Raw genomic sequence first — 24,172 nt, forward strand, 5'->3', positions numbered from 1 at the left:
AAATGGCACGTGTGTGTGTGTGTGTGTGTGTGTGTGTGTGTGTGTGTGCACCAGGGGTAACGTTGCTTTCAGGTATCCCTTATATGGCACGTGGGGGAGGAGGAAAAAAAAAAGAGAAGAAGAAGAAGAGGAAGAAGAAGAAGAAGACGAAGAAGAAGACGAAGAAGAAGAAGAAAAAGAAGAAGAAGAAGAAGAAGAAGAAGAAGAACGTAGGCTTTGGCACACTTTCAGGCCCCGCCCTTCAAAACGCCCGTAAGCAGAACGCGGAGAGCCATTTCCATTCATTCATTTTCATTCATCTTCATCATTTTTGTATTTGCTTTATTATGGTCCACTTCCCTTCATGTGGTAGTGTATTGAATGTTGTTTTGGTGCATGTTTATTTTTATTTCCTTTTGTTTTGCTCTGTTTTCCCTTTTAAGCCTCGCGCCCTAGACTGGATATTCTTTTTCTCTACTTTTCTTTCTTTCTTCTTTATCACCTTTTTTTCTTTCTCCTCCTCTTCTTTTTTTTCTTCATCTTCTTCTTCTTCTTGTTCCTCTTCTTTTTCTTCTTCTTCATCTTCATCTTCTTCATCTTCTTTTTCTTCGTGGTTTAAGAAAGAACATGTGTATCGTTTTCTTTTCTCTTGTTTTACTCCTGTGTCGTTTTAATCTTGTTTGTTGTTTTAATTCCAATGTTTAGTTTCTGTGTTGTTTTGATTTGGTTTGTCTTATTAGTTCCTGTCTTCAGTGTGCTCCTGTGTTGTCTTCGTCCCTGTGTTGCTCTAGTTCTTGTGTTGCTTTGGTTATGTTGATTTCATTCCTGTTTATCAAGTTCATGTGATAGAGCTTTGCGTTGATTTATTTTAGTTTTCCTCCCCTATAAGCAATTTCAGGGCGAACTGTATCACTCTCTCCCTTTCTTCGCGTCTTATACAGTTCCTCCCCTTTAGCAATTTCAGGGCGAACTCTTTCATTTCTCCCTTTCTTCAGGTCTCATCCAACCCCTCTCCTATATCAGAGCAGACTATATTATCTCTCCCTTGCTTCAGGTCTCATCCAACTCCTCTCCTATATCACAGCAGACTATATTATCTCTCCCTTTCTTCATCTCTTATCCAATTCCTCCTTTTAAGCAATTTTAGGGCGAACTGTATCACTTCTCCCTTTCTTCAAGTCTCGCCCAAGGACAGGTATCGGGGGACGGTTCACTTTCTTCGGTCTTCGTGGCGGCGACGAGGACAGGGCGGAGCTTGATCTACGTGGGTGATACTGCTCCTTACACGCCCTCCACGCCCCCACCTGCCTCACTGACGCCCTTACCTGTCCTCCTGTCCCCGCCCCGCCCCCGCCCACGGTATACTGATAGCATTCCTTCCCCTCCCCCCTTCCCCTTATCGTCTACTCTTGTTCCTCTTCATTATTCTGACATTCTTATTTATTTGTCCCTTTTTTGTTCCCTTCATTATTTTTTTCGTTCTATTTTGCTTCTTTTTTGTCTTCTTCATTATTTTTCCATTCTTCGTTTTGTCCCCTTTGTGTGTCTACTCTGCTTCAGTTTCACCTTTTCTTCCATTCTTTTTCTTTGTCCTCTTCGTGTGTTTCCTCTTTGCCTTCATTATTCTTTCGTTCTTCTTTACTCTTCCGTCGTGTGTTGTTATCACCTCCTACGCTTGCTTCTTTCCTTATTTTTTTTTCTTATATACAAAACGTTATCAAATTTTTCCTTTACCTCTTTTCTCTTCTTTGACATTCTTCCTCTTCTTTATCCTCCTTTCTGTACATTCTCTACAGTATTATGACTCCGACTATCAATCTTTTCTATTTATTTCTCCTTTCCTTCTTTTGGATATATTTTAATGATATTTACTGTAGCTTCCCACAATCATTCCCTCCTTTCTTCCTACTCCTCTCTTTTGTCATTCTTTCAGTCTCATTTCTTAGGCACAATAACTGCATGTGTCAACTCTTCCTCGCCTCTTTCTTCTTCCTCTTCCTTTTCTTCATTTCTTTCTGTTTACTCCTTTTCCTTGTTCTTCTTTTAATTCCGCCCCTATGACACAATAACTGTATGTGTGAATCCCTCCTCCTCCTCCTCTTCCTCCTTTCCTCAATCAATCTTCGTCTGTCCTTCTGTGGCTTATCTCTCCTCCATTTATCGCCACCACGCCCACGCCTGTCACCACTACTATAAAAAAAGCCTTCCCGCTCCCTGCCACCCCACCTGTTGCTTCCCTGTCACACCTTTCCTTCTTCTCTTAATTATCTTTTCACCTGTCCTCATAAGTAAAACGTGTTACCTACTTACGCATACAATCACACTCACACACACACACACACACACACACACACACGTCGGAGCTTCGAAAATTAATGGCAGGAAAGATTAAGAAAAGCGAAGTAAAAAAAATATATATTACGTCCTTAAATGATTCTCTCTCTCTCTCTCTCTCTCTCTCTCTCTCTCTCTCTCTCTCTCTCTCTCTCTCTCTCTCTCTCTCTCTCTCTCTCTCTCTCTCTCTCTCTCTCTCTCTCTCTCTCTCTCTCTCTCTCTCTCTCTCTCTCTCTCTCTCTCTCTCTCTCTCTCTCTCTCTCTCTCTCTCTCTCTCTCTCTCTCTCTCTCTCTCTCTCTCTCTCTCTCTCTCTCTCTCTCTCTCTCTCTCTCTCTCTCTCTCTCTCTCTCTCTCTCTCTCTCTCTCTCTCTCTCTCTCTCTCGTATCTCTTCTCTATTTTTAGCTCGTCTCTTCTTCACCAGCTCGAGATGAAGTTCCCATAATTACTGACGAGGTAGGGAAAGGGGAGGGAGAGGAAAAGTAAAAGACTGGTCGAGGAGGAGAGAAGAAGAGAGAGGAAAGAGAAGGGAGAAGGAGAGGGAGGATGGAGTTTGTATGGGAAAGAAGGGAAGGAAAGGTGAGAGGTAGAACAGGAGAGAGGAAGAGGAGGGGAGACGAAAGGAAAAAAAAGAAGGAAAGGAAAAACTGTTGAGAGGTTTCTTTTTATATCGAAAGAGACAGCTCAAAGGAAAAAAAAAGAGAAAAAACAGGTATTGGAAGTAATGCGAAATGTTTCCATATATGACGGGAAAAATACAGAAAATAAGAGGTGGATTAAGGAAGAAATAGAGGGGTGTATGTAACCTTAAAAGTGTAGGAATGTGTGAACGTGTGTGTGTGTGTTGGTTTTCTTGATCAAAATACCGCCACTCCCAGCCAGCCCAGGCCTTTCCCGCCGCCGCCGCCGCCACCTCTCACAATACAAACTTTCTAACCGGTAGTATTTTTCTTCTCCTTTTCTCCTCGCAAGTACTCGGCGCGGAAGTGCTCGCCGGGTTCTCAGCGCAGCCAGGAAGTCACCCAAATAGCGTCTGCCTGAAGAAGCGGCGAACGTCAGACAGAGAGAGAGAGATGGAACGGTGTATGTTGGCGGAGACGTTATTGTTTTTTTCTTTCTTTCTATTTTGTCCTTTACCACTTCAGATGTATTTTGCTTGTGTTTTTTTTTTTGTGGTTTTGTCTTGTTTTTATGTTGGCAAAGACTTATGTTTACTCGTTCAAAAGAAATGTTATTGTTATTTTTTCTATTTTGTTTTCTCCCACTCACTTTCCTTTTCCGGTGTGATTTGCTTGTGTTTTTGTGTGTGTGTGGATTTGGTCTGTTGAGTTGCATGTGCTGTGTGTCAGTGCTTTGCTTTGCTTGGTCAGGTTGTCTTGAGTTGCTGTGCGTTCCTATTGTGTTGTTCTGTTGTGAGTGTTGCGTTTCTTCGTGTTTGCTGTGTTGTGGGAATCTGCGTTGCTGTGTTGAGTTGTGTTCTTGCTTTGTGTTCTTGTGTTATGTGGGAGTGTTTTTGTATAGGGAGTGTTGTGTCTTCTTGTGTTGTGTTCTTGGTCTTGTGTTCTTGTGTTATGTAGGTGTGTTATTCTATAGGGAGTGTTATGTCTTCTTGTGTTGTGTTCTTGGTCTTGTGTTCTTGTGTGTTCGTTCTCTCAGCCTCGGGGAGTGGTCGGCGGGGCGAGTCACGTACGTGGGAGCGCTGAGTGGGGTGTGTATGAACCTGCCTCGAATTTTGATAACCCACAGTCACCTCCCCTCCACTTGACTACACCTGCCTGTCTGTCCTACCTTACTCTACACCGCTCCTCCCTTCTTATCTGAACTTAATTATCTTTAGCCTCCCTTCCTTACTCCTATGTCCTTTCCCCTACTGGTTTATCGCTTTGTATTCATTCATTCTCCACTACCTGTCTTCTTCCTTACACCTGTCGGTCGTACAATAGTCTGTTCCACTTCTCCCTCCCTGACATTTATTATCTTTTGTTCTCCTTCTTTATACTTGTTTTCTTTTCTCTTAGTTCTTTGTTCTATCTGCCATTTGCTCGTCCTACTTTAGAGCACCTTCCTCTTTTCTTTTTTTCTACCATCTGCCTCTTCCTCTCTCTCATTCTATATTCCTGTTCCCTATCTCCTTACTCTCATACGCTGTCTTCGCCTCTATTTGCTTCATACTAACTCCCTCTCTCCTACGACTCTTACTCTCTCTTCTATCATCTTCCTCCTCCTGTATCTCATTCTACTCCTCTCCCCTCTCTCTTTCTACTCTCTCACGTTTTTCTTTCCACTTTTTTCTCTCCTTCTCTCCCACGACACACTCTCTCCCTCTCTTTCTTTCATGCCAGCCCCTCCATGCCCCCTACCACCTTATCTCCCTCCCTCTTTCTTCCAACTTTCCCTTCGCCATGCCCGGATACCCCTCAGGCCCTCCACACCTCGCCTCTTTCTGGAACTTGACTCCTAAAAACAGTATTTCAGACACGTCCTCGGTTCCTCCCATGTTATTTTTTTATATTATCTTTTTATGAGTCATTTTCTTCACGGTGTCTGAGCAAACCCTGAACACTTAAGGGGAGACTCAACACCTTCACGCTCAGGTATGCTCAACACCTTAAGAGACAGGTGAGGTGTTTTTTGTCGTTGTTGTTTTTGACCTACTTTCCTATCGGGTGAAGATTTATACACACACACACACACACACACACACACACACGCACACACACACACGGATGCACACACACGCTTTTAGTTCCCATGCAGTGACACAGAAACGGAATGCTAATACGTCTTTTCTCTCTCTCTCTCTCTCTCTCTCTCTCTCTCTCTCTCTCTCTCTCTCTCTCTCTCTCTCTCTCTCTCTCTCTCTCTCTCTCTCTCTCTCTCTCTCTCTCTCTCTCTCTCTCTCTCTCTCTCTCTCTCTCTCACACACACACACACACACACTATCTCACTATCTATCTATCTATCTATCTATCTCTTCGGTCTATATGAAACTCCAAACTCTTTCCAGCTGGCGATCACGAGTCCATCACGTGATCAACCGCAGGTGAATGACGTACACAGGAAGTTCTCTTTGACTCACAGCTGTTTGCATGCACCTGGACACACCTTTCACACAGTCAGTTGCGTCTCACACTGTGGGTCATATTCTTAAACCTTTCCGGCGCCCGAGCACACATTGACTAGGCTTTCGTGGGAGTTGGGGGCATTTCCGGGGGTAGTTTTATGACCCTAGTGGTAGTTTCACCTTTCTTCTGTACCGTGAACCTAAAAAAACACTCATTATAACCCGACTGATCTCCTTTTCGGCCTTTGGAAGTAGTTGATGTGAGGAGTGGAAGCGTCTGAGAATGCCGACTACAACCTTTAGGCCAGACGGAACCAGGTGAGGAAATCCGAGAAACACACCTGAGCGAACACTACCTTTAAATGCACCTCGCGCGCTCTCTCTCTCCCTCTCTCTCTCTCTGTTACCTGGAATACCTGTTGTTGGCTCATGATTAAGGGGAAGTGTCCGTAATTCAGGCTCGTGTTTGGAAAATGGGAAGGGAGTGTTTGTTTGTCATGCTGTTGTTGTTGTTGTTGTTGTTGTTGTTGTTGTTGTTGTTGTTGTTGTTGTTGTTGTTGTTGTTTCAGTGTGATTCTGTGTTGATTGTTTTCTTCTTCCGTTTTCTTATTTTTGTCTCGAATGGGATGAGTCTCTGTTTGTCGTGTTTTTTTTTTCTTTTTGTTGTTGTTCTACGTCTCAGTGTTATTGTATCGATTGTTTTCCTCTTTTGTTTTCTATTTCTTGTCTCTTATTAACACATATTTTCTTCGGATCATGTGTTGTGTTCTGTATATGTGTGCTTTCTTTATTGTCTTGGTATTGTTTTGCTTGTTTTTACGACTGATTGTTTTTCATTTTTGTCTAATAGCGATACGATATTTCTTTTCTGCGTCAAATTCCGTTCTAGATCATGTGTCGTGTTCTTTAATAATAATTATGTGTGTTCTGCTTCTTGTCTTGGCGGTGTTTTGGTTGTTTTTACATTTGTTTGTTTTCATCTTGTTTTTCATACAGGTGCAACACTTTTACAGCTTTTTATTTCCGTTTTAGATCATGTGTCGTGTTTTAGATTTGTTTTACTTCTTGCTTTGGCGCTGTTCTGTTGGTTTTTCTTTCTGTCACCTTCGTTTTTCTCTCATCATATCAAAAGTGGTTCTGGTTAATCTTCAGCTCCGTAGCACCTGTTTGTCCTGTTCTATATTTGCTTCACGAGTCTCTCCTTGGCGGCTTTTTAATTTTTTTTTTTTTACTTCTGTCACTTAAGTTTTTTTTCCTACACTTACGATAAAGAGGTTTCTGGTTCAAGTTCAGTTCTGGGTAGTTTGTCTTGATCTACACCTGTTTTCCCTTTTGTCTCAGCGGCGTCTTGTTGGTTTTCACTTCAGCGTTCTAAGTTTTTCCTCCACGTTTTGTTACGGTCTGGATTAGAAAGCCTGCCCAGTCTGGTGGAGCGTCGACTTCTTACTTTCCTTCGCCGATCATAAAAGCCTCGCCCTTAACGTGAAGTGTCCATCTTGTGGCGGATTCGTTCACCTAAAACATTGCTACTCGTACACTTTCGAACATTCCTCACACACCGCTTCCCTTAGTAAACGCAGAGTATGTAGGTCCTCTCCTCTCTCTCGTTACCTTTGACCTTTTCTTTATATACGAGTACAAGACTGAGTGCGACGTCATTTACACCGGTGGCAAAGTTTCCTCCCTTCAGATGTCCTTCTCTGTCCCCTCTCTTCTCTCCCCTCCGCATGTTTCCCCGCTCCTCTTTATGAACCATCCCCTTTTCTCTACCCTCCTTCCGCTTCTCCATTCCTCACTCTCCTCCATTCACCCCGTTCCCTCCCCACTCCACTTGTCAATTTCCCCAAAAGTACCCCTAAAACAACCTATTTTTACGCTTGATATTCTTTCCAAGGACTTCCAATAAAAAAGACTCCGAAGACGAGATTAAAAGACTCCGAAGACGAGATTTCTTTTCGTCTTGATATTTTTTTTCCATTGAGTTGTAAAGCAAAACAGACTCAATTAAAACAAGAATTCCTATGGTTTTTTTTTTTTATCCTTTCTCAAATCCTCAGGCTTATATAGAGGAACCGCTCAGCACACCTTTTCTCCTTATATCCTTCCCAGACTTTCTATAACCCGTGAGGACCTCCAGGGCAATATTTTCTCTTGGCGGAGAATGTTATGAGGTTCCTTTGGGCATATAAACCCTAAGGAACAATATTTCGTTTCTCTTGATATCGTTCCCTAAGAGTACTCGGCTCCTTAAAGACACAGGTCCCCAAAATGAGTCCCAAGCATCCTATAGCCACCCAGACTACTCAGAGCAAGATTTCCCATTAATATCCTTCGCGAGGGTCATTGGGTATCCTTCACAGGGTACTAAGCAGACACAGTTGAGAGAGTCCTAAGCATGTGATAGGCACCAAGACTTCCCAGAGCAAGATTTTCCATTAATATCCTTCGCGAGTCCTTGGGTATCGTTCACAGAGTACTAAGTTCCTTAAAGACGTAAGTCAGAGAGTCCTGAGTATCCTATAGGCACCAAGACTTCCCAGAGCAAGATTTTCCCTTTGACATCCTTCGCGAGAGTCCTACGGTGGGTTCATCTGGTTTTAAGGACCCCTCTCTAAAGATACAGGTTTTACTATGAGTCCTAAGCATCCTATAGGCACCAAGACTTCTCAGAGCAAAATTTTACCTCTGATATCCTTCGCGAGATTCCTACGGTGGGTTCATCTGGCTTTAAGGACCTCTAAAGACACAGGAGTCCTAAACATCCTATTGGCACCAAAACTTCTCAGAGCAAGATTTTCCCTTTGATATCCTTCCTGAGAATCCTAGGGCGGGTTCCTCTAGCATTAAGGACCCCCAGGATGATGAGTTCAGTGGCCCCGCTCAGCCGAGGGTGCGGGGCGGCGGTAATGCTTTCACTCACCCTAGAATCCAGTCACCCTACCAGTCACCCTGCCCCCCCCCCCCTACCCCACTTGCCCATCGTGCCCAGCTAGCCGGTCCAGCCAGCCAGCTTTCTCTCTCACCTCGTCTCTCGCTCTCTACTTCCCTCTCTCCCTCTCTCTCCCTCCTCCTTTATCTTCCTCTTTCTTTCGCGCTCACGCCCTCTCTCTCTTTCTCTCTCCCTCCCTAAAACCTGCTTGCTATTATTCCGGTTTAAACGCTCTCTCTTTTTCTCTTCCTCTCCCTTCCTCCTCCCTTCTTTCCTCTCTGTATATTTTCTCTCCTCTCCTCTCTCTCTCTCTCTCTCTCTCTCTCTCTCTCTCTCTCTCTCTCTCTCTCTCTCTCTCTCTCTCTCTCTCTCTCTCTCTCTCTCTCTCTCTCTCTCTCTCTCTCTCTCTCTCTCTCTCTCTCTCTCTCTCTCTCTCTCTCTCTCTTGTTTTTCTTTCTCTCTTAGTAGGTCATGAGCTGGTCAGCCTAAACGGACACACACACACACACACGTAACGTTTCTAAATTCCATACCGCTCTCGTGTATGCGACGTGCTGTGTGTGTGTGTGTGTGTGTGTGTGTGTAGCATCTTTACACAGGAAATAGTCGTTCTCTCGCTCCATTTTTTTCTTTTTTTGCGGGGAGTAGTCTCTCTCTCTCTCTCTCTCTCTCTCTCTCTCTCTCTCTCTCTCTCTCTCTCTCTCTCTCTCTCTCTCTCTCTCTCTCTCTCTCTCTCTCTCTCTCTCTCTCTCATTACGCAAACTAACAAGCACATTCTCTTCTCTCCATCATTTCTTTCCACTCCTCCCTCCCCCCCCTCTCTCTCTCTCTCTCCCTCTCTCTCTCTCTCTCTCTCTCTCTCTCTCTCCCACCGTCACTCTCGCCTCCTCGTCTCTGTGCCATCTGTGCGTTGCGGTCAAAGAAAAGTGACCGCCCTTTAAGCTGTCTTCTCAGCGTGCGGTTAAGTGTTTGACAACCGCAGATCAGTTTCTTTTTCCCTCTTGTCTTATCTCACTCTCTCCCTTATCGCATCTCTCTCTGATTACTCTTCTTCCCATTCTCCCTCTTTCCTTATCTTCTTGTCTTCCGTATCGCGTCTCTCCCTTTATTAATCTTCTCGTTTTCCTCTCTTAACTTATCTTCTTTTTCCTCCTCTTCCTTTCAATCGTTTATTCTCTTTTCCGTTCGTCACTCTTCCCACTTTTTGTCTCCTATCTTATCATCTTTCGTATCTAATCTCTTATCCCTTTTTCAATCGATTAGCTTCTACGTCCACTATTTTTATCATTTTTCTCTCTTGTTTCATTCTCTTCTCTATTTCCCATCTCATTTCTCTCCGTTCATTCATCTTATTCCTTTTAATCGTATATTCTCTTTGCTCTTACTCTTCTCCTCTTCTTTCTCATCCACTTCTCAACTACTTTCTTTCACTCGTCCTTCAATTTTCTCTCTTTCTTCCCTCCAACTCTACCCCATCTTTCAATACATCTTCCTTCCTTCTCTCCTTTTCCTCCATCTACCCATGCCCCTTCTTTCACTTGTTTCTCCTCTTTCTTCTCTCCCTTCTCCTCCCTTCTCCATGTTTACCCTTCCTTCTTTTTTACCTATTCATCTCCTTTCCTCCACCCTCCCTCAGTTCATCCATTCCCCTCCCTCCTTCGCACACCCCGTTCCCTCCTCACTCCACTTGTCCCTCTCTCTCACTCTCCCTCGGGCGCCGGAAGCCTCCCAGCGACCCGGGGGAAGCAGGATGTCGTGTGTTGCGCCCCAGGGTAGGCTGCTGGGGCTACAAAGACCCAAATATCTAGATAATTGAAGAGGGATATCCAGTACAGTGAACATTTTTGACAACTTTTGGGTGATATAAAAAAAATTAAGTAAATGGAGGTGAGCTGAAAACTAGCGAGGATGTTGTAAAATGTGAAGAAAACTAATTAGGTGAAATGTAAACAAGCGAGAATGTTGAAAAATGCGAAGAAAGTTAACTAAAAGGAGATGAATTAAAACTGTCGAAAGATGTTGGAAAATGCGAAGAAAACTAACTAGGAGGTGAAATGTAAACTAGCGAGAAATATTGAAAAATGAAAAGACTAAGTAAAAGGAGATGAACATGAAAACTAGCGAGAAATGCTGAAATATGTAAAGGAAACTGATTAGAATGATGTGAATTGAAAGCTACAGGGAAATGTTGGTGAAAATAACTCGAAAGGAAATGTATAGAGAAAACTTACTGTGAATGGAAGATAAGGAAGATACAGAAGAATATATACAGAGAAGACTTATCATACACAAAAAAAAAATAATGCTCAATAGAAAGGGAATATGAGTAGGCTACTTAGACGTTTCAGCACTGTGATTCTGAGGTTCATTTCTTTCTTACTAAACCGAACTATTTTTTCCTCTCGGCAAATTGGAAATATAAAACGTGTACTTACGATAATAAAAAAGAAGAAGAAATGAAGCAGAACAATCGTAACCTTTCCTTCAATTTCCTTTCACCACCACCACCATCACCACCTCCACCACAACCACCAACAACAACAACACCATCACCACCTTTCCTTACCTTCCCCAGACCACATCATTACCAGCATCCCTAAATCACTATCTCCACAACCCACAATTTCTCCTTCCATTCCTCCTTCCCTCTACTCTGACTTCCCTCTCTCCCTTTAATTCCCTTCTCCCTTTATCTCACTTCATTTATCTCCCCTGTTGCCTTTCTCTCCTCTTTATCACTCCTGTTATCTCTTCATCCTTCTCATTAGCGCTTCTTCCCTTCTTCGTTTTCCTGTTTCCCTCTTTCTCTCTCCTTTTTATCTCTTCTTTACCTCACCACACCTTTCTATCATTCTTCTCTCACTCTTCTCTTTTATCACCTCTTCTTTTTACTTTTTCAGTCCCTCCTTCTCAGTTTTCTGCTTCTTCTTTCCTTTTTTATCTTCCTTTCCCTTTCGTCTACCTCCTTCCAATTCTTGAGTTTCTCCACCCCTTCAACTTTATTATATCTCTTATTTTCTTCTTCTCTCCCCTCTCCTTTTTATACATTTTTTTTATTTTTACTTTTAGCCATTTTATTTTTCACTTTCCTTCAACTTTCTTCTTTTCTTCTTTCTTTCTTCCATCCCTTTTCCTCCCTCTGCCTCTTCTCCCCTTTAACTTTCTCCTTCTTTCATTCTGTCTCTTCATCCCTTCATCCCATCCACCTCCTCCCCTTCATTTTTTTTCTTCTTTCTCCATTCCTTTTTCAACCCTCTATCCCTTCTCTCCTTTAACTTTCATCTTCCATCGTCTCCTCCTCCCCCCATCCCCTCCAACTGCTCCCTTTCATCTTCCTCCCCCATCATCTCGTCTCCGTCCAGGTGCGCCGCGGAAGGGACCCTCACTCACAGGTAATTGCTCCCGTGTCGCTGTCCACCGTGTTATGCAAGAATGAAGATTAGGGTGGACCGGTTACTTCACCCCGGGGAGAAAACGTTACACAGAAGGGGAGATGGGAGGAAGAAAAAGGGAGGGGGAGATTAAGATATGCATACCTCTCGTACCCTTCTTTCCTCCCTCACTATCGAACCCAATAGACCACCACAGTCAGAGGAGAGAGGAGTCGGAGAAAACCAGTATAAAATAAACTTCCTCCTTCTCCTCCTCCTCCTCCTCCTCTCTCATCTACACAGTCACAGAGAAATATCAGACAGACAAAAATTTAAAGACAGTTACATCCTCGTTCTTCCCTCCCTCACCACCAGAGACAGAGAGCAAAAATGAAGTCGAAGGAAAACAACATACCCAACACTTCCCTCGCTCCTTTACTTACCACTACAGTTACAAAGAAAGCAAAGAAAGAAAGAAAAACGAAGGAAAACGAATATAAAACAAACTTCCTTCTTTTCCCCTCCCTCACATCAACAGTTACACATAAATAAATAGAAAGAAAAGTAAAATAAAACAAACTTCTTTCTCTTTCCCTCTCGCCACCACTGTCAAAAAACAACAACAAAAAGAAAACAAAGGAAACCAGTATAAACAATTTTTTTCTCCCTTCCTCCCTAACCACCACAGTTACAAAGAAGGAGAGAAAGAAAACAAACAGTGAAACCACCTTCCTTCTCTTTCTGCCTCACCCCAGAGTTACACAAGAAAGAAAACGAAGGCACACTCACCTGAAAACGAATAGTGGACGGGCCGAGGTCACTGTCCAGGGGCTCCACCAGCTGCAGGCGGCTTCCGTTGAGGGCGAAGTGCTTCCTGCCCGCATCGTCCAGCGTCAGCTCCACCTCCGTCAGCGGGTCACCCTCAAGCGGCAGGTCAGGAGGCGTCATCAGCTGGTTGACCTCTGTGGGAGTAAAAAATAAAAGGTGAGGATATTAAAGGGGTATTGAAGATAAACGCTAAGAAATATAGGTGAAGAAATAATGTTAAAAAAATTACTTGATGTGACAACGAGATAAAAGAGAAAAAATAGGAGATGAAGAGAGCGGATAAAAGATAAACCTGTGATAAAAAAAGAGAAAAGGAATATGAAGAAAGACAAGTGATAAAAAGTGAGAGAAAAAGAACTAGACAGGTGATATAAAAAAAAGAAAAAAATAGAGTATGAGGAAAGACGAGTGAAAATTACAACTGATAAAAGAGAAAAAAATGAAGATATGATCAAAAAGATAAGAAAAGATGGAAAGGTGACACGTATAGAACAAAACAAAAAAAAAATGTAGTAAACTGTCAACATTGGAGCTGACTTGCATGTTTTTTTAAATCCTTTTGCGTTTCCCAACTTCCTTTTGCTTTACTTTCTTTCCTGTTTTTATTCCCTTTTTTTTGGGGGGGTGGGGGGGGCGAAAGAGGGGGAATTTGGGTGTAGTTTGCAGGGAGTTTTTGGTGTGATTTGGGGATATTATGCTTGATTGTGGCATTCTAACACACACACACACACACACACACACACACACACACACACACACACACACGAGTTATGATGACACAAGATAACATAACACACACTCACCTTTTCAAAAATACACACACGTAAACAAATAAATATAAAAACAAACCACAAACATAAAAAGCGAAACAAAACCACTTAAAACAACAACTAGACACCATTTTTTTCTTATCATCTTCATTATCAAACGTTCCATCTCCGTTAGTGAAGAGGCGAAGGAAGTAGACTGGAAAAAATGACACACCTGAGATAAATGAAAATAAGGGAACGAAATACCAAACAATTCTTCTGTGTGGTTACAATAGTGGAATCGGATCCTACCTACCTTCCTTCTCCTTCACCTTGATGCCCCGGAAATAAAAGTGAAGGGATGATGAATGTTGTGATGAAGATGATTGTGATTATGATGAAGATGAGATTGATGCTGAGATAATAATATATATATGATTTTTTTCTCCTCTTTTCTTTTTCTTTTCTTTTCTTTTTTCTTTTCTTTTCTTTTTCTTTTCTTTTTTCTTTTCTTTTCTTTTCTTCCTTTCCTTTCCCTTACCTTACTTTACTTTTAATACTTTACTTTACTTTATTCTTCTCTTCTCTTCTCTTCTCTCTCTCTCTCTCTCTCTCTCTCTCTCTCTCTCTCTCTCTCTCTCTCTCTCTCTCTCTCTCTCTCCGCAGCATCCTTCCCTGCTCCTCCGCTCACCACAAACCTCAGATCACTTTCACTAAGCTCTGTGTTGCAACGAGAAGACCGACACACACACACACACACACACACACACGCACGCGCAGGTTTATCATACCGTTAACTTCCTGTCCCCTACCTTCTACGCGTGCTCCTCCTTCTCCACCTCCTCCTCCTCCTCCTCTTCCTGTCCGATAAGTGAGGAGAGGAAGTGATACAGGAAGAAGGAAGGTAAAGAAAGCGATGAAGTGAGGAAAATATAACCGAGGAAGTAGTGAAAAGAAAGACAGGAAGAGTGGAGAGGAGGAGGGGGAGGAGGAGGAGGAAAGGGTCGAAAAAGCGGTAAAGGAATGATAAAGTGAAGAAGGAAAAGAAGGAAAATAGTAAGTGGAATTTCGCTACTTTCCTACTTGTTGTTGAATATTTAGATACCTGTGTGGAAGCATTATTTTTTTGTGAATATCAATAAATATTTCATTCGTGGACCTAACTTTACCTAACCTGACCTAACCTGACCTGACTTGACCTAAGCTAACCTGACCTAACCTAGCCTAGCATCAACCTAACCTAATCTAACCTGATCCAACCAGACCTAACCTAGCCTAGCATCAACCTAACCTAATCTAACCTGATCCAACCTGACCTAACCTAGCCTAGCATAACCTAACCTAATCTAACCTGATCCAACCTGACCTAACCTAGCCTAGCATCAACCTAACCTAATCTAACCTGATCCAACCTGACCTAACCTAGCCTAGCATAACCTAACCTAATCTAACCTGATCCAACTTGACCTAACCTAACCTAGCATCAACCTAACCTAATCTAACCTGATCCAACCTGACCTAACCTAACCTAGCATAACCTAACCTAATCTAACCTGATCCAACCTGACCTAACCTAACCTAGCATAACCTAACCTAATCTAACCTGATCCAACCTGACCTAACCTAGCCTAGCATCAACCTAACCTAACCTAACCAAATCTGACCTCACCTGACCTGATTCTTTCCCGGACTTTTATGGTTCCCGCACACGTACTCCCCTCAATTAGCCCGGGAAATTGAGGGTCAACTGTACTTTGTAACTGCTTATTTAAATGATTTACATGCATGAAGAAACACAAAATAAACAAAAAACAATATTCCCCAAAAAAAGATACCTCCCCCCCAAAAAAAAGATACCTCCCCCAAAAAGATACCTCCCCAAAAAAGATACCCCCCCCCCAAAAAAAAAAAAAAATCACCCAAAATCCAATAGGGTTTTTTTTTTCAAACCTGTTTCAAAGCCACATCGCAGCCACATTTACAGCCCCGCAGCAATATCACAGTAACACTCACAGCCACATCACAACTACATTCACAGTCCCACAACCAGAGCTACACAGCCACATCACAGCCACAACAAGAGTCACACAGCCACACCACAGCCACATCAAAGCCACACCGCAGTCACACAACCACATCACAGTCCCACAGTCACACCACAGCCACAGCCCCAGCCCCACAGCTACATCACAGCCACAGCCACAGCCCCACAGCCACATCACAACTCCACAGCCACAGCCCCACAGCCACATCACAACCCCACAGCCACATCACAACCCCATATCCAGCCTCCCTCTCTTCTCCAAAAGGTCAAGGCAGGCATTTCCTTACACCGTTACCACTCTCACCTCGCATGAGCCTCTCTCCCTCTCCCTCTCTCTCTCATACCTCCCTCTCTCCGTCCCTTGCAGCCTACCTTACTCTCTTACCTCCCCCTTTCTTTAACGTCCCTTTGTTACCTCCCTCTCTACCTATACCTTTTCTTCCTCTCTCTCCCTCTCTCTCTCCCTCTTATCTCTCTCTCTCTCCGTCCCTTCCAGCCTACCTTACCCTCTTACCTCCCTCTCAACCTCCCTCCTTTACCTACCTCTCTCTCTATACCTTGTCTCTCTCTCTCCCTCTCTCTTACCTCCCCTTCTCTCCCTCCCTTACATTCCCCCCTTACTCTCCTATCTGTCTCTCCTCTTCCTACCCTAACCTCCCTCTACCTATATCCTCCATTTTCTCCCTCCTATAGTCTCCCTGTCTCCTTTTCCACCCTCTTTCCTTCCTCTTTACCTGTGTCCTCCCTTAATTTTCTCCTATATTCTCCCTGTCTCCCTTCCTACCCTCTTTCCTCCCTCTTTGCATATGTTCTCCCTTCCCACCCTTGTATATTCTCCCTGTCTCCCTTCCTACTCTCTTTCCTCCCTCCTTGCATATATTCTTCCTTTCCTCCCTCGTATATTCTCCCTGTCTCCCTTCCTACCATCTTTCCTCCCTCTTTGCATATGTTCTTCTTTTCCTCCCTTGTATATTCTCCCTGTCTCCCTTCCTGTCTTGTCTTCCTCATTCCTCCAGATTCCAGCAACTCGTTCGTGTCTCCCAGTCTTCCTCCCTACCTCCTTACCTATCTCTCCTCCCTTCCTCTCCCTTCCTATTTCACCTTGATCGTGCCCTCCCAGCCTCCCTCCCTCCCACTCTCTTTCTCCCTCTATCGCTCCCTTCTCTCTCCCTATCTTCTTAGCTTGGTCGTGTCGTCTTTCACTCTTTGCTCTATTTTCTTCCCTTTCATCCTTCACTCATCTATCATTTATTTATCAATCTTTTATCGTTTATGACTTGTTTTCATTCCTACCTTTCTGTCACAATTTATTTATCATTCATTTATCGTTTATGACTTGTTTTCATTCCTACCTTTCTGTCACAATTTCTCTCTTATTTTTTTTCCTATCCTATTTTTATTCTTTTGTTTTAGGTATGCAAACTCTTTTTATAGGTGGCTTGAAACTCAGACAAAGTAAGCCAACCAATATGAATCGAAATACACAATAGAGAAACTAGAAAAATTAACAAAAAATAAATAGAAACCTTTGTGTTCCTATTATAAAGTTGTTTACCTGATCATGTTAATTCATCCTAACCTAACATAACATAACCTACCCTCACCTAACCCAAGCTAACCTAACCTAGCCTCACCTAACCCAAGCTAATCTAACCTAACATAACCTAGCCTCACCTAACCCAAGCTAACCTAACCTAACCTAACCCAAGCTAACCTAACCTAACCTAACCTAGCCTCACCTAACCCAAGCTAACCTAACCTAACATAACATAGCCTAACCTAACCCAAGCTAACCTAACCTAACATAACCTGGCCAAACCTAACCCAAGCTAACCTAACCTGACCTAACCTAGCCTAACCTGACATAACCTAGCCTAACCTAACCAAAGCTAACCTAACCTGACCTGATCAAACCTAACTTAACCCGACCTAATCTAACCGTTTCTAACATTCTAAAAAAAAAACATTACGTACAGTGTTGCAATAACTAGCATCCTCTCCCGAAACTGACGTAGAAACACACACGCGCCTTTTCGTTCGTTCGCTTCACTGTGTTTCGAAGGGGAGGAAGGGAATGGTGAGGTGGTAATACGGGGTGAGGGGTGAAGGGTGAAGGGGTGAAGGTAGAGTGTGCCGGGGGAGTGGTGTGGAACGAGAGAATGGGAAAGGGGAGAGAAGTAAATGGGGTGTGGGAAAAGAGAAGGCGTACTGTGATGAACTGAGACGAAGGAAAGGCGAAATAAGAATGGGCTTGGGTTAGGAAGATGGGAGATGGGGAATGGACGGAGAAATAAAGTGTACTAGGAAAGGTTCAGGAGAAAAAAGGGAGGATACAAAAAGGAAGATTAAAGAACATGGGGAAGGGAAGAGGAAAGAGGGGAAAATTAAGAGGAAGGGACGCTAAAATGTGGGTTAGGTTAGGAAGATGGGAGAATGGACGGAAATAAAAAGTGTACTGGGGAAGGTTCAGGGAAAAGAAGGGAGGACACAAGGAAGATTAAGGAAGGTAACACGGGGAAGGGAAGAGGAAAGAGAATTAAGAGGAAGGGAAGCTAAAATGTCGAAAAACTGATGGAAAAGAAGGAAAGAATTAGAAATGATAAAAAAGAAAATACGAAATGGAAACAAAACAAAGAGGAAAGAAGTATGACATGGGGGGAAGGAATGAGGAAAGTACAAGTTAAAATGAAGGAGAGTTAAGAGGAAAGGAGGATCAAACTGAAAGGGATTTGAGAGAAAGGATGAATTAGGGGACTGATAGAGAAGGAGGAGAGGAGAGTTGAGAGGAGAGGATAATAAAATAGAGAGGGATATAAAAGAAAGATAGGACGAAACAGGGAACAGGGAGAAAGGAAGAGAATGGAGGGAAATGGGGAGGGGGAACGAAGGGGAGGGAAGGGAAAGGGCAAGGTGGGTAGTGGGATCTGATGTGAAGAAAAAAAAAGCTGAAATAGGGAATGGGAGGAAGGGGGTGAGGAAGGGAATGAAGGGCAGGGGAGGGTAAAGCGGGGGAGGGCAAGGTGAGTAGTGGAATCTGATTGCTTAGAGCGTCCAGGTGTGACCGCCGAGTTACGTGGGTCCGCTAGGTGTCAGAAGGGGGTCACGGACGGGGTTCGAACGCGTGTGTATTACCTCCTGTTTACGACTTCAACGCCTTCAAGAGGAGAGTTTCAAAGTGTACAAAGGGGAAGATTAAGGAGTGTAACATGGGGAAGGGAGGAGGAAATTGGGGAATGACTAGAAGATGAAATGGAAAGAGGTTGATAGGAGAGAAGGAAAGATCGGGAAAAGGGTAAGAAAAAAAATTGAAATGGAAAGAAGTTGAAGAGAAAGATAAAATGGGGAAAGGAGAAGCGAGAAAAGAGAGAGAGAATGAGAAAAGTAGAGGTTGGAAATGAGGGAAAGTTAAGGGAAAACGAGGATAAATGTAATAGATTTGAAAGAATAAAATAAAATGAAGCAATGAAATAGAGAATAGGGAGAGAGGAAGAAGAGGGAGAGATTGGAGGGAAGGGAGGGAAGGGGATTGAAGGGGTTCGAACGCGTCTGTATTTCCTCCTGCCTATGACTTCAACGCCTTCAAGAGGAGTATCAAGACACTTCTCCATTATATTTTGACCCTCTTTCGGCTACTCTATCAACTATTTACAGGAACAGCACCAGCGGTTTTTTTTTTCCTTCTTCCTTCATTTTTTTTCATTTTCCTTCTTTCTGTCTCACTTTCTTTTTTTCTTTCTCTCTTTTTTTCTTTTTTGCTTCTCAGTTGCCTCCTATCCTTTAAATAAAAAAAACAAAAATATGTATGACCTTATTGTTTCACAGCATCGAACCGCGGACGCTGATTCTTTCACGTCCTAATCTACTTTTGTGTAAAAAAAAAAGAATAAAAAATCAAGTTCCCTCCTTATTCCTTTTTTGTGGGTTTACTTTCCTCTTTCGATAGGTGATTACTATTATTATTATTATTAACTCGCGCGCCATTGAAGTGTCGAAAGCAGGACTGGATCGTATATTCAGAAAATAATTAGTTTTTTTTTTTTTTTTTATATATATATATAAGAGTCTTTCTGTTTGTATTTATTGTGATTAGTTCTGACCTTTCCGAAGCACTGATGAACTTAGAAGATTAACACTTGATGCACGCGCGGGGAAAGGAACGCACACCAACGAAGCAAGAAAATAAAGCAAGAACAAAAGAGCAACGTAGAATTTGAATGTATAATAACTTACTTAATCAACACGCTCGGAATGGAAAGCAAAGGAACATAACAAAAGAGCAATGTATAATTTGAATATGATTATTTACTCAACTCAGTGAACACGTGGGAAACTAAGAAACGTAATAAGAGTAATATATAACTTGAAATAACTTACTTAAAATCAACACACTCAACATGTAAAATAAAATAACGTAGAAAAAAATAAAATACAATATCAATATAAAACGACAATAACCGAATCTATGGACACACTCGGGAAAAAAGGGAAACACGACAAATAAAACAATAAAGAAGAAGAAGAAGAAGAAGAAGAAGAAGAAGAAGAAGAAGAAAAAGAAGAAGAAGAAGAGGAAGAGGAAGAAGAAGAGGAAGAAGAAGAAGAAGAAGAAGAAGAAGAAGACGAAAAAGAAGGAGAAGAAAAAGAAGAAGAGGAAGAAGAAGAAAATATAAGGCCGTGAAACTGTGTCAAGATCCCTCTGATGGTGATGTGCGATTTCTTTTGTTTTTTGTTCTTCTTTAATGGCATTGTTTCTTCGTGACACTTATTGAGAGAGAGAGAGAGAGAGAGAGAGAGAGAGAGAGAGAGAGAGAGAGAATGGGGCATATACTTAACAAACCTCCACAAAAACTCGATCTCCTGCCTCAATATGTCCGGTACCGTTACAAAAACAAACTTGATGAACCAATCCGCTCCTTCCAAGACACGGTGAGGGCCATACTCTTCATCACCTCGGCGCCCAAGCATACATATTTGACAAGGATTCCGTAGGAGTTGTGGGTATTTCCAGGGCTAGTTTTATGACCCTGGTGGTAGTTTGGCCTTTCATCTGTACCCTGAACCTCAAAAAACACTCTAAAGAACCCGACTGACCTCCTTTTTGGTCATTAGAAATAGTTATGAGAGGTGGAAGCGTCTAAGAATACGAGGCTAACTCACGTAGCCACGCGTCACAATGCTGCGTTTTTATCACAAGTTATCGGACCGGTTTACAGGGACGTGTTTCTTGTGTGTATCCACCTGTAATTACCTGTCTTTTATGCGTCAGTCACGTGTGCATGGCGGTGTTAGCTTAGCAGGGAAGGAGACAGACAGACAGATTAGAACAGTTCAAATGACAGACAAACAGACAGACGAAAAGATAGATAGACAAACACAGACCATACCAGTCAGACAGCTATACATTCAGACAAACGTAGAGACAAAAACAACTTACAAGACAGATAAACAGATAGACAGACAGACAGACAGAGAGACAAACAGATCACACCAACCCAGGCCAGACAGATAGACAGACACACAAACACAAAACATACCAGAGAAACACATACACAAATCCAACCCAGACAGACAGACAGACAGACAAACAAACAGAGATACAAACAATCACACTAACCCACGCCAAACAGACAGATAGACAGACAAGCACAAAACATACCAGAGACACACATACACAAACCCAACCCATACAGACAGACAGACAGACAAACAAAGCAAATCACACCAACCAAACGAAGACAATTAAACAGACAAAAAAAAAAAAATCACATCAACTCAACCCAACCCAGACAAACACACAACCATACATACATACATACATACGGACAGACATCAAGGCCAACCATCCGTGGTGGTAGACAGTTAGGGACCAATTTTACGGCATCAACCCAGCCACAGGAACGTTCGCCTCGGACTTCCTGGACCAACGTGGGGAAAGAGGGAAAGAAGTTGGAAAGTTTCGTTTAGTCGGCGCAACATCTGAGGTCATATGCCGGAGAGAGACAGGAGGGGGCATTTCACGGCGAGTCCTCCCTGTTTTATGCTTGTTTATCCATTCGGCTATCTAATGTATGGGTGTAAAGGTGTGTCTGCTTTTTTTTTTTTTTGGGGGGGGGGGAGGGATGTATGTGTGTGTGTGTGTGTTATTCGGCTATTCTTCTCTGTTTCTTTACTTGTCTCTACGGTTTTGTAATGTAATTTAGAGTGTTTCATGGTTAGTCTTCCCTGTTTTCTGCCTCTCTATTTATACGTCTCTGTAGTGTATGGGTGTTTAAATGTGTGTATAGCTTTTGCTTTTGTATGTATTTTCAAAGGTGAGTGTGAAAAGCTGTAAAAAAAAATTGGTATGTGTAAATTTGTAACAATAAATTTGTATCCGAATTTACTTCAGGTAGCAAGAGAGGGACGCAATGTAGTAGCCACTCTATCAGAATCCAGTCCCGGACGAAGTTGAGGACGAATGGGTGTAAATAGAGCAAGTCATTCATGTTTTAAAGGACAGTGACGATAATAGTAACGGTGAAAGAGATGAGATGGAGGTGAGACGGTGAGGCTGACGGTGAAGGTGAGCTACTCTCCTGTCAGCCAAGAGGACACCTGCACACACGCTGATAGTTATGACGGCCACGCACAGGTATTTCAGACAGGTATGCAAGGGGCCAGACCGAGAGGGAGAATGAGGGTGGAGAAAGCGAAGGGAGAATGGTTATAGCTGAGGTCAGGAGGCGTATAGTAGGTGAAAAATAAATAAAATAAAGAGAAAAGAAAGGGACACACGCTGATAGATATGACGGCCACGCACAGGCATTCAGACAGGTAGGAAAGGGGGCAAACTGAGAGGGAGAAGGAAGGTGGAGAAAGCGAAGGGAGAATGGTTACAGCTGAGGTCAGGAGGCGTATAGTAGATGAAGAGGAAATAAAAATAAAGAGAAGAGAAAGGGAAGAAGAGAAATAGGATATGTTAAGGTACGGAGACGGTTTGTGGGTGAAGTGGAGAAAAAAAAGTGAGAAAAGAAAGGGAGTAGGGTAGAGAGGGGAAAGTAGAGGAATGGGATAGTAAAAGGTAAGGATACATTTAGTGGGTGGAAGGGAGAGAAAGATCTGTCTTGAGGGGAAATGGGGGAGAAGGGAAGGTCTGTGTGGTATGAGAGGAAATAAGGAAGGTATATTAAAGATAGGTAATTTATGAAACACCTCCAAAAACCAACGCAACTCAGGAAAATCTCAAGAAACGTATCAAAAACTTCACACGTCACGCCAGTTCGAAAATATTGCTAAGACATAATCCACTTCGCGCGAACTCGTATGAGAGGAAGTAGAAAAAAGAGAGGTAACTTTTGAAACGCCTCCAGTGATCAACACAACTCAGGGAAATCTGAAGAAATCCTACAAAAAAAAGTTATCGCATCATGTTAGCGGAAAATATTGCAGAGACATAATCCACTTCGCGCGAACTCGTATAAGAGGAAGTAGAAAAGAGAGAGGTAACTTTTGAAACGCCTCCAATGATCAACCCAACTCAGGAAATCTTAAGAAACCTACAAAAAAAAAAGTTATCGCGTCATGTTAGCGGAAAATATTGCAGAAACATAATCCACTTCGCGCGAACTCGTATTAGAAAAATTATAAAAAAGAGAGGTACCTTTTAAAACGCCTCCAATCATCAACAAAACTCAGGGAAATCTTAAGAAACCTTCAAGAAAAAAAAGATATCGCGTCATGTTAGCGGAAAATATTGTAGAAACATAATCAACTTCGCGCGAACTCGTACTGTGAGGCTTCCGGCGTTTGTCTTCTGCGCGAATCCGAGTCTACGATGAAGTAACGCAACGAAGCACCCCATTTTCTTTTATCGACGCCTTCTTGTCTTTCGCCGCGTCTTACAATGGGCACAATACGCGGCCTGGGAAGAGCTGCATCACACTCTGCTATTTGGGAAACTGTGGAAAGTCACGCACGCTTCATTTACCGCGGAATGCTTGGCTGCTATGATGTCTTGAGTGCAAAAAGTAATGTCTTGTGGGTGATTTGAGATGTGGTGGGTGGTAGTGGGTGGTATGTTGGGTGTTGGGTTGGGTGGGTGACAGGTAAGAGATACGTTTTAATATACCTCAGATAATTTGTTGGTTGTGGGTGGTGAAGACGGTGATGGGTGGTGGACATTGGCTGGGTGGGTGTCAGGTAGGAGATACGTTTTACTTTAGATAATTTGTTGTTGGGTGTGGAGATGATTGGTGGGTTGGGTGGTGGGTTGTAGGGTGGTGGGTTGGATGGGTGGAGGCTTGGGTGGAGGCTGGGTGAGTAATGGACATGTTATTTACTCGGTAGGTGGTGGACAATTATATTTACAATCTCTGCACACACCGCAAGTCTTCAACAATCCTCCTTCAATGACGCACGCACACACGCACACACACCTCCCCTCCTTCCCCCCTCCACACACATACACAGTTTCTCCTTGCAGTGTGCCGTGTTCCTTGTGGTCAGTCAGTTAATAGATTTTTTGTTTTTGTTTTTCTTCCCCACTCTCCGTCTCTGACCTTGCGATAAGTTACACCACTAATACAGGAACGTGATGGGCCAGTGCAGTCCAGTGTAGTACAGATAATTCTTGGTAAATGCCTTGATTGGACACACGTCAGTCATGCTTGGTTTGAATTTGACGTATATCTTTTTTTTTCGTATATTTAGTTTTCATTTATTTTCAAGTTCCGCAAGAGTGAGAAATGTTGAGTTATTAATATGTTAGGAAAGGTGAAAGGTTTATCTCCTCTTCCTTCTCAACTTCTTCTGTTAATGTTCATTCTATCTATTGTCTCTTTTTTTGGGGGGTCTCTTCTACTCCCTCATATTTCCTTTCTTTAAAAATGTTCAAGAA

General features: G+C 42.8%; 1 protein-coding gene across 1 annotated transcript in view; it reads right to left on the reverse strand.

Moving 5' to 3' along the window:
- LOC126998091 (cadherin-99C-like) overlaps window positions 1-24,172 on the reverse strand; it is a 78,139-nt gene that overhangs the window by 23,994 nt on the left and 29,973 nt on the right. The window contains exon 4 of the mRNA XM_050859472.1: window positions 12,466-12,638. Within this exon, the coding sequence (XP_050715429.1) occupies window positions 12,466-12,638 (173 nt within the window). The remainder of the gene's footprint in view (window positions 1-12,465; window positions 12,639-24,172) is intronic.

This window comes from Eriocheir sinensis, chromosome 13, assembly GCF_024679095.1.
Source record: "Eriocheir sinensis breed Jianghai 21 chromosome 13, ASM2467909v1, whole genome shotgun sequence".
Classification (NCBI taxonomy): Eukaryota; Metazoa; Arthropoda; class Malacostraca; order Decapoda; family Varunidae; genus Eriocheir; species Eriocheir sinensis.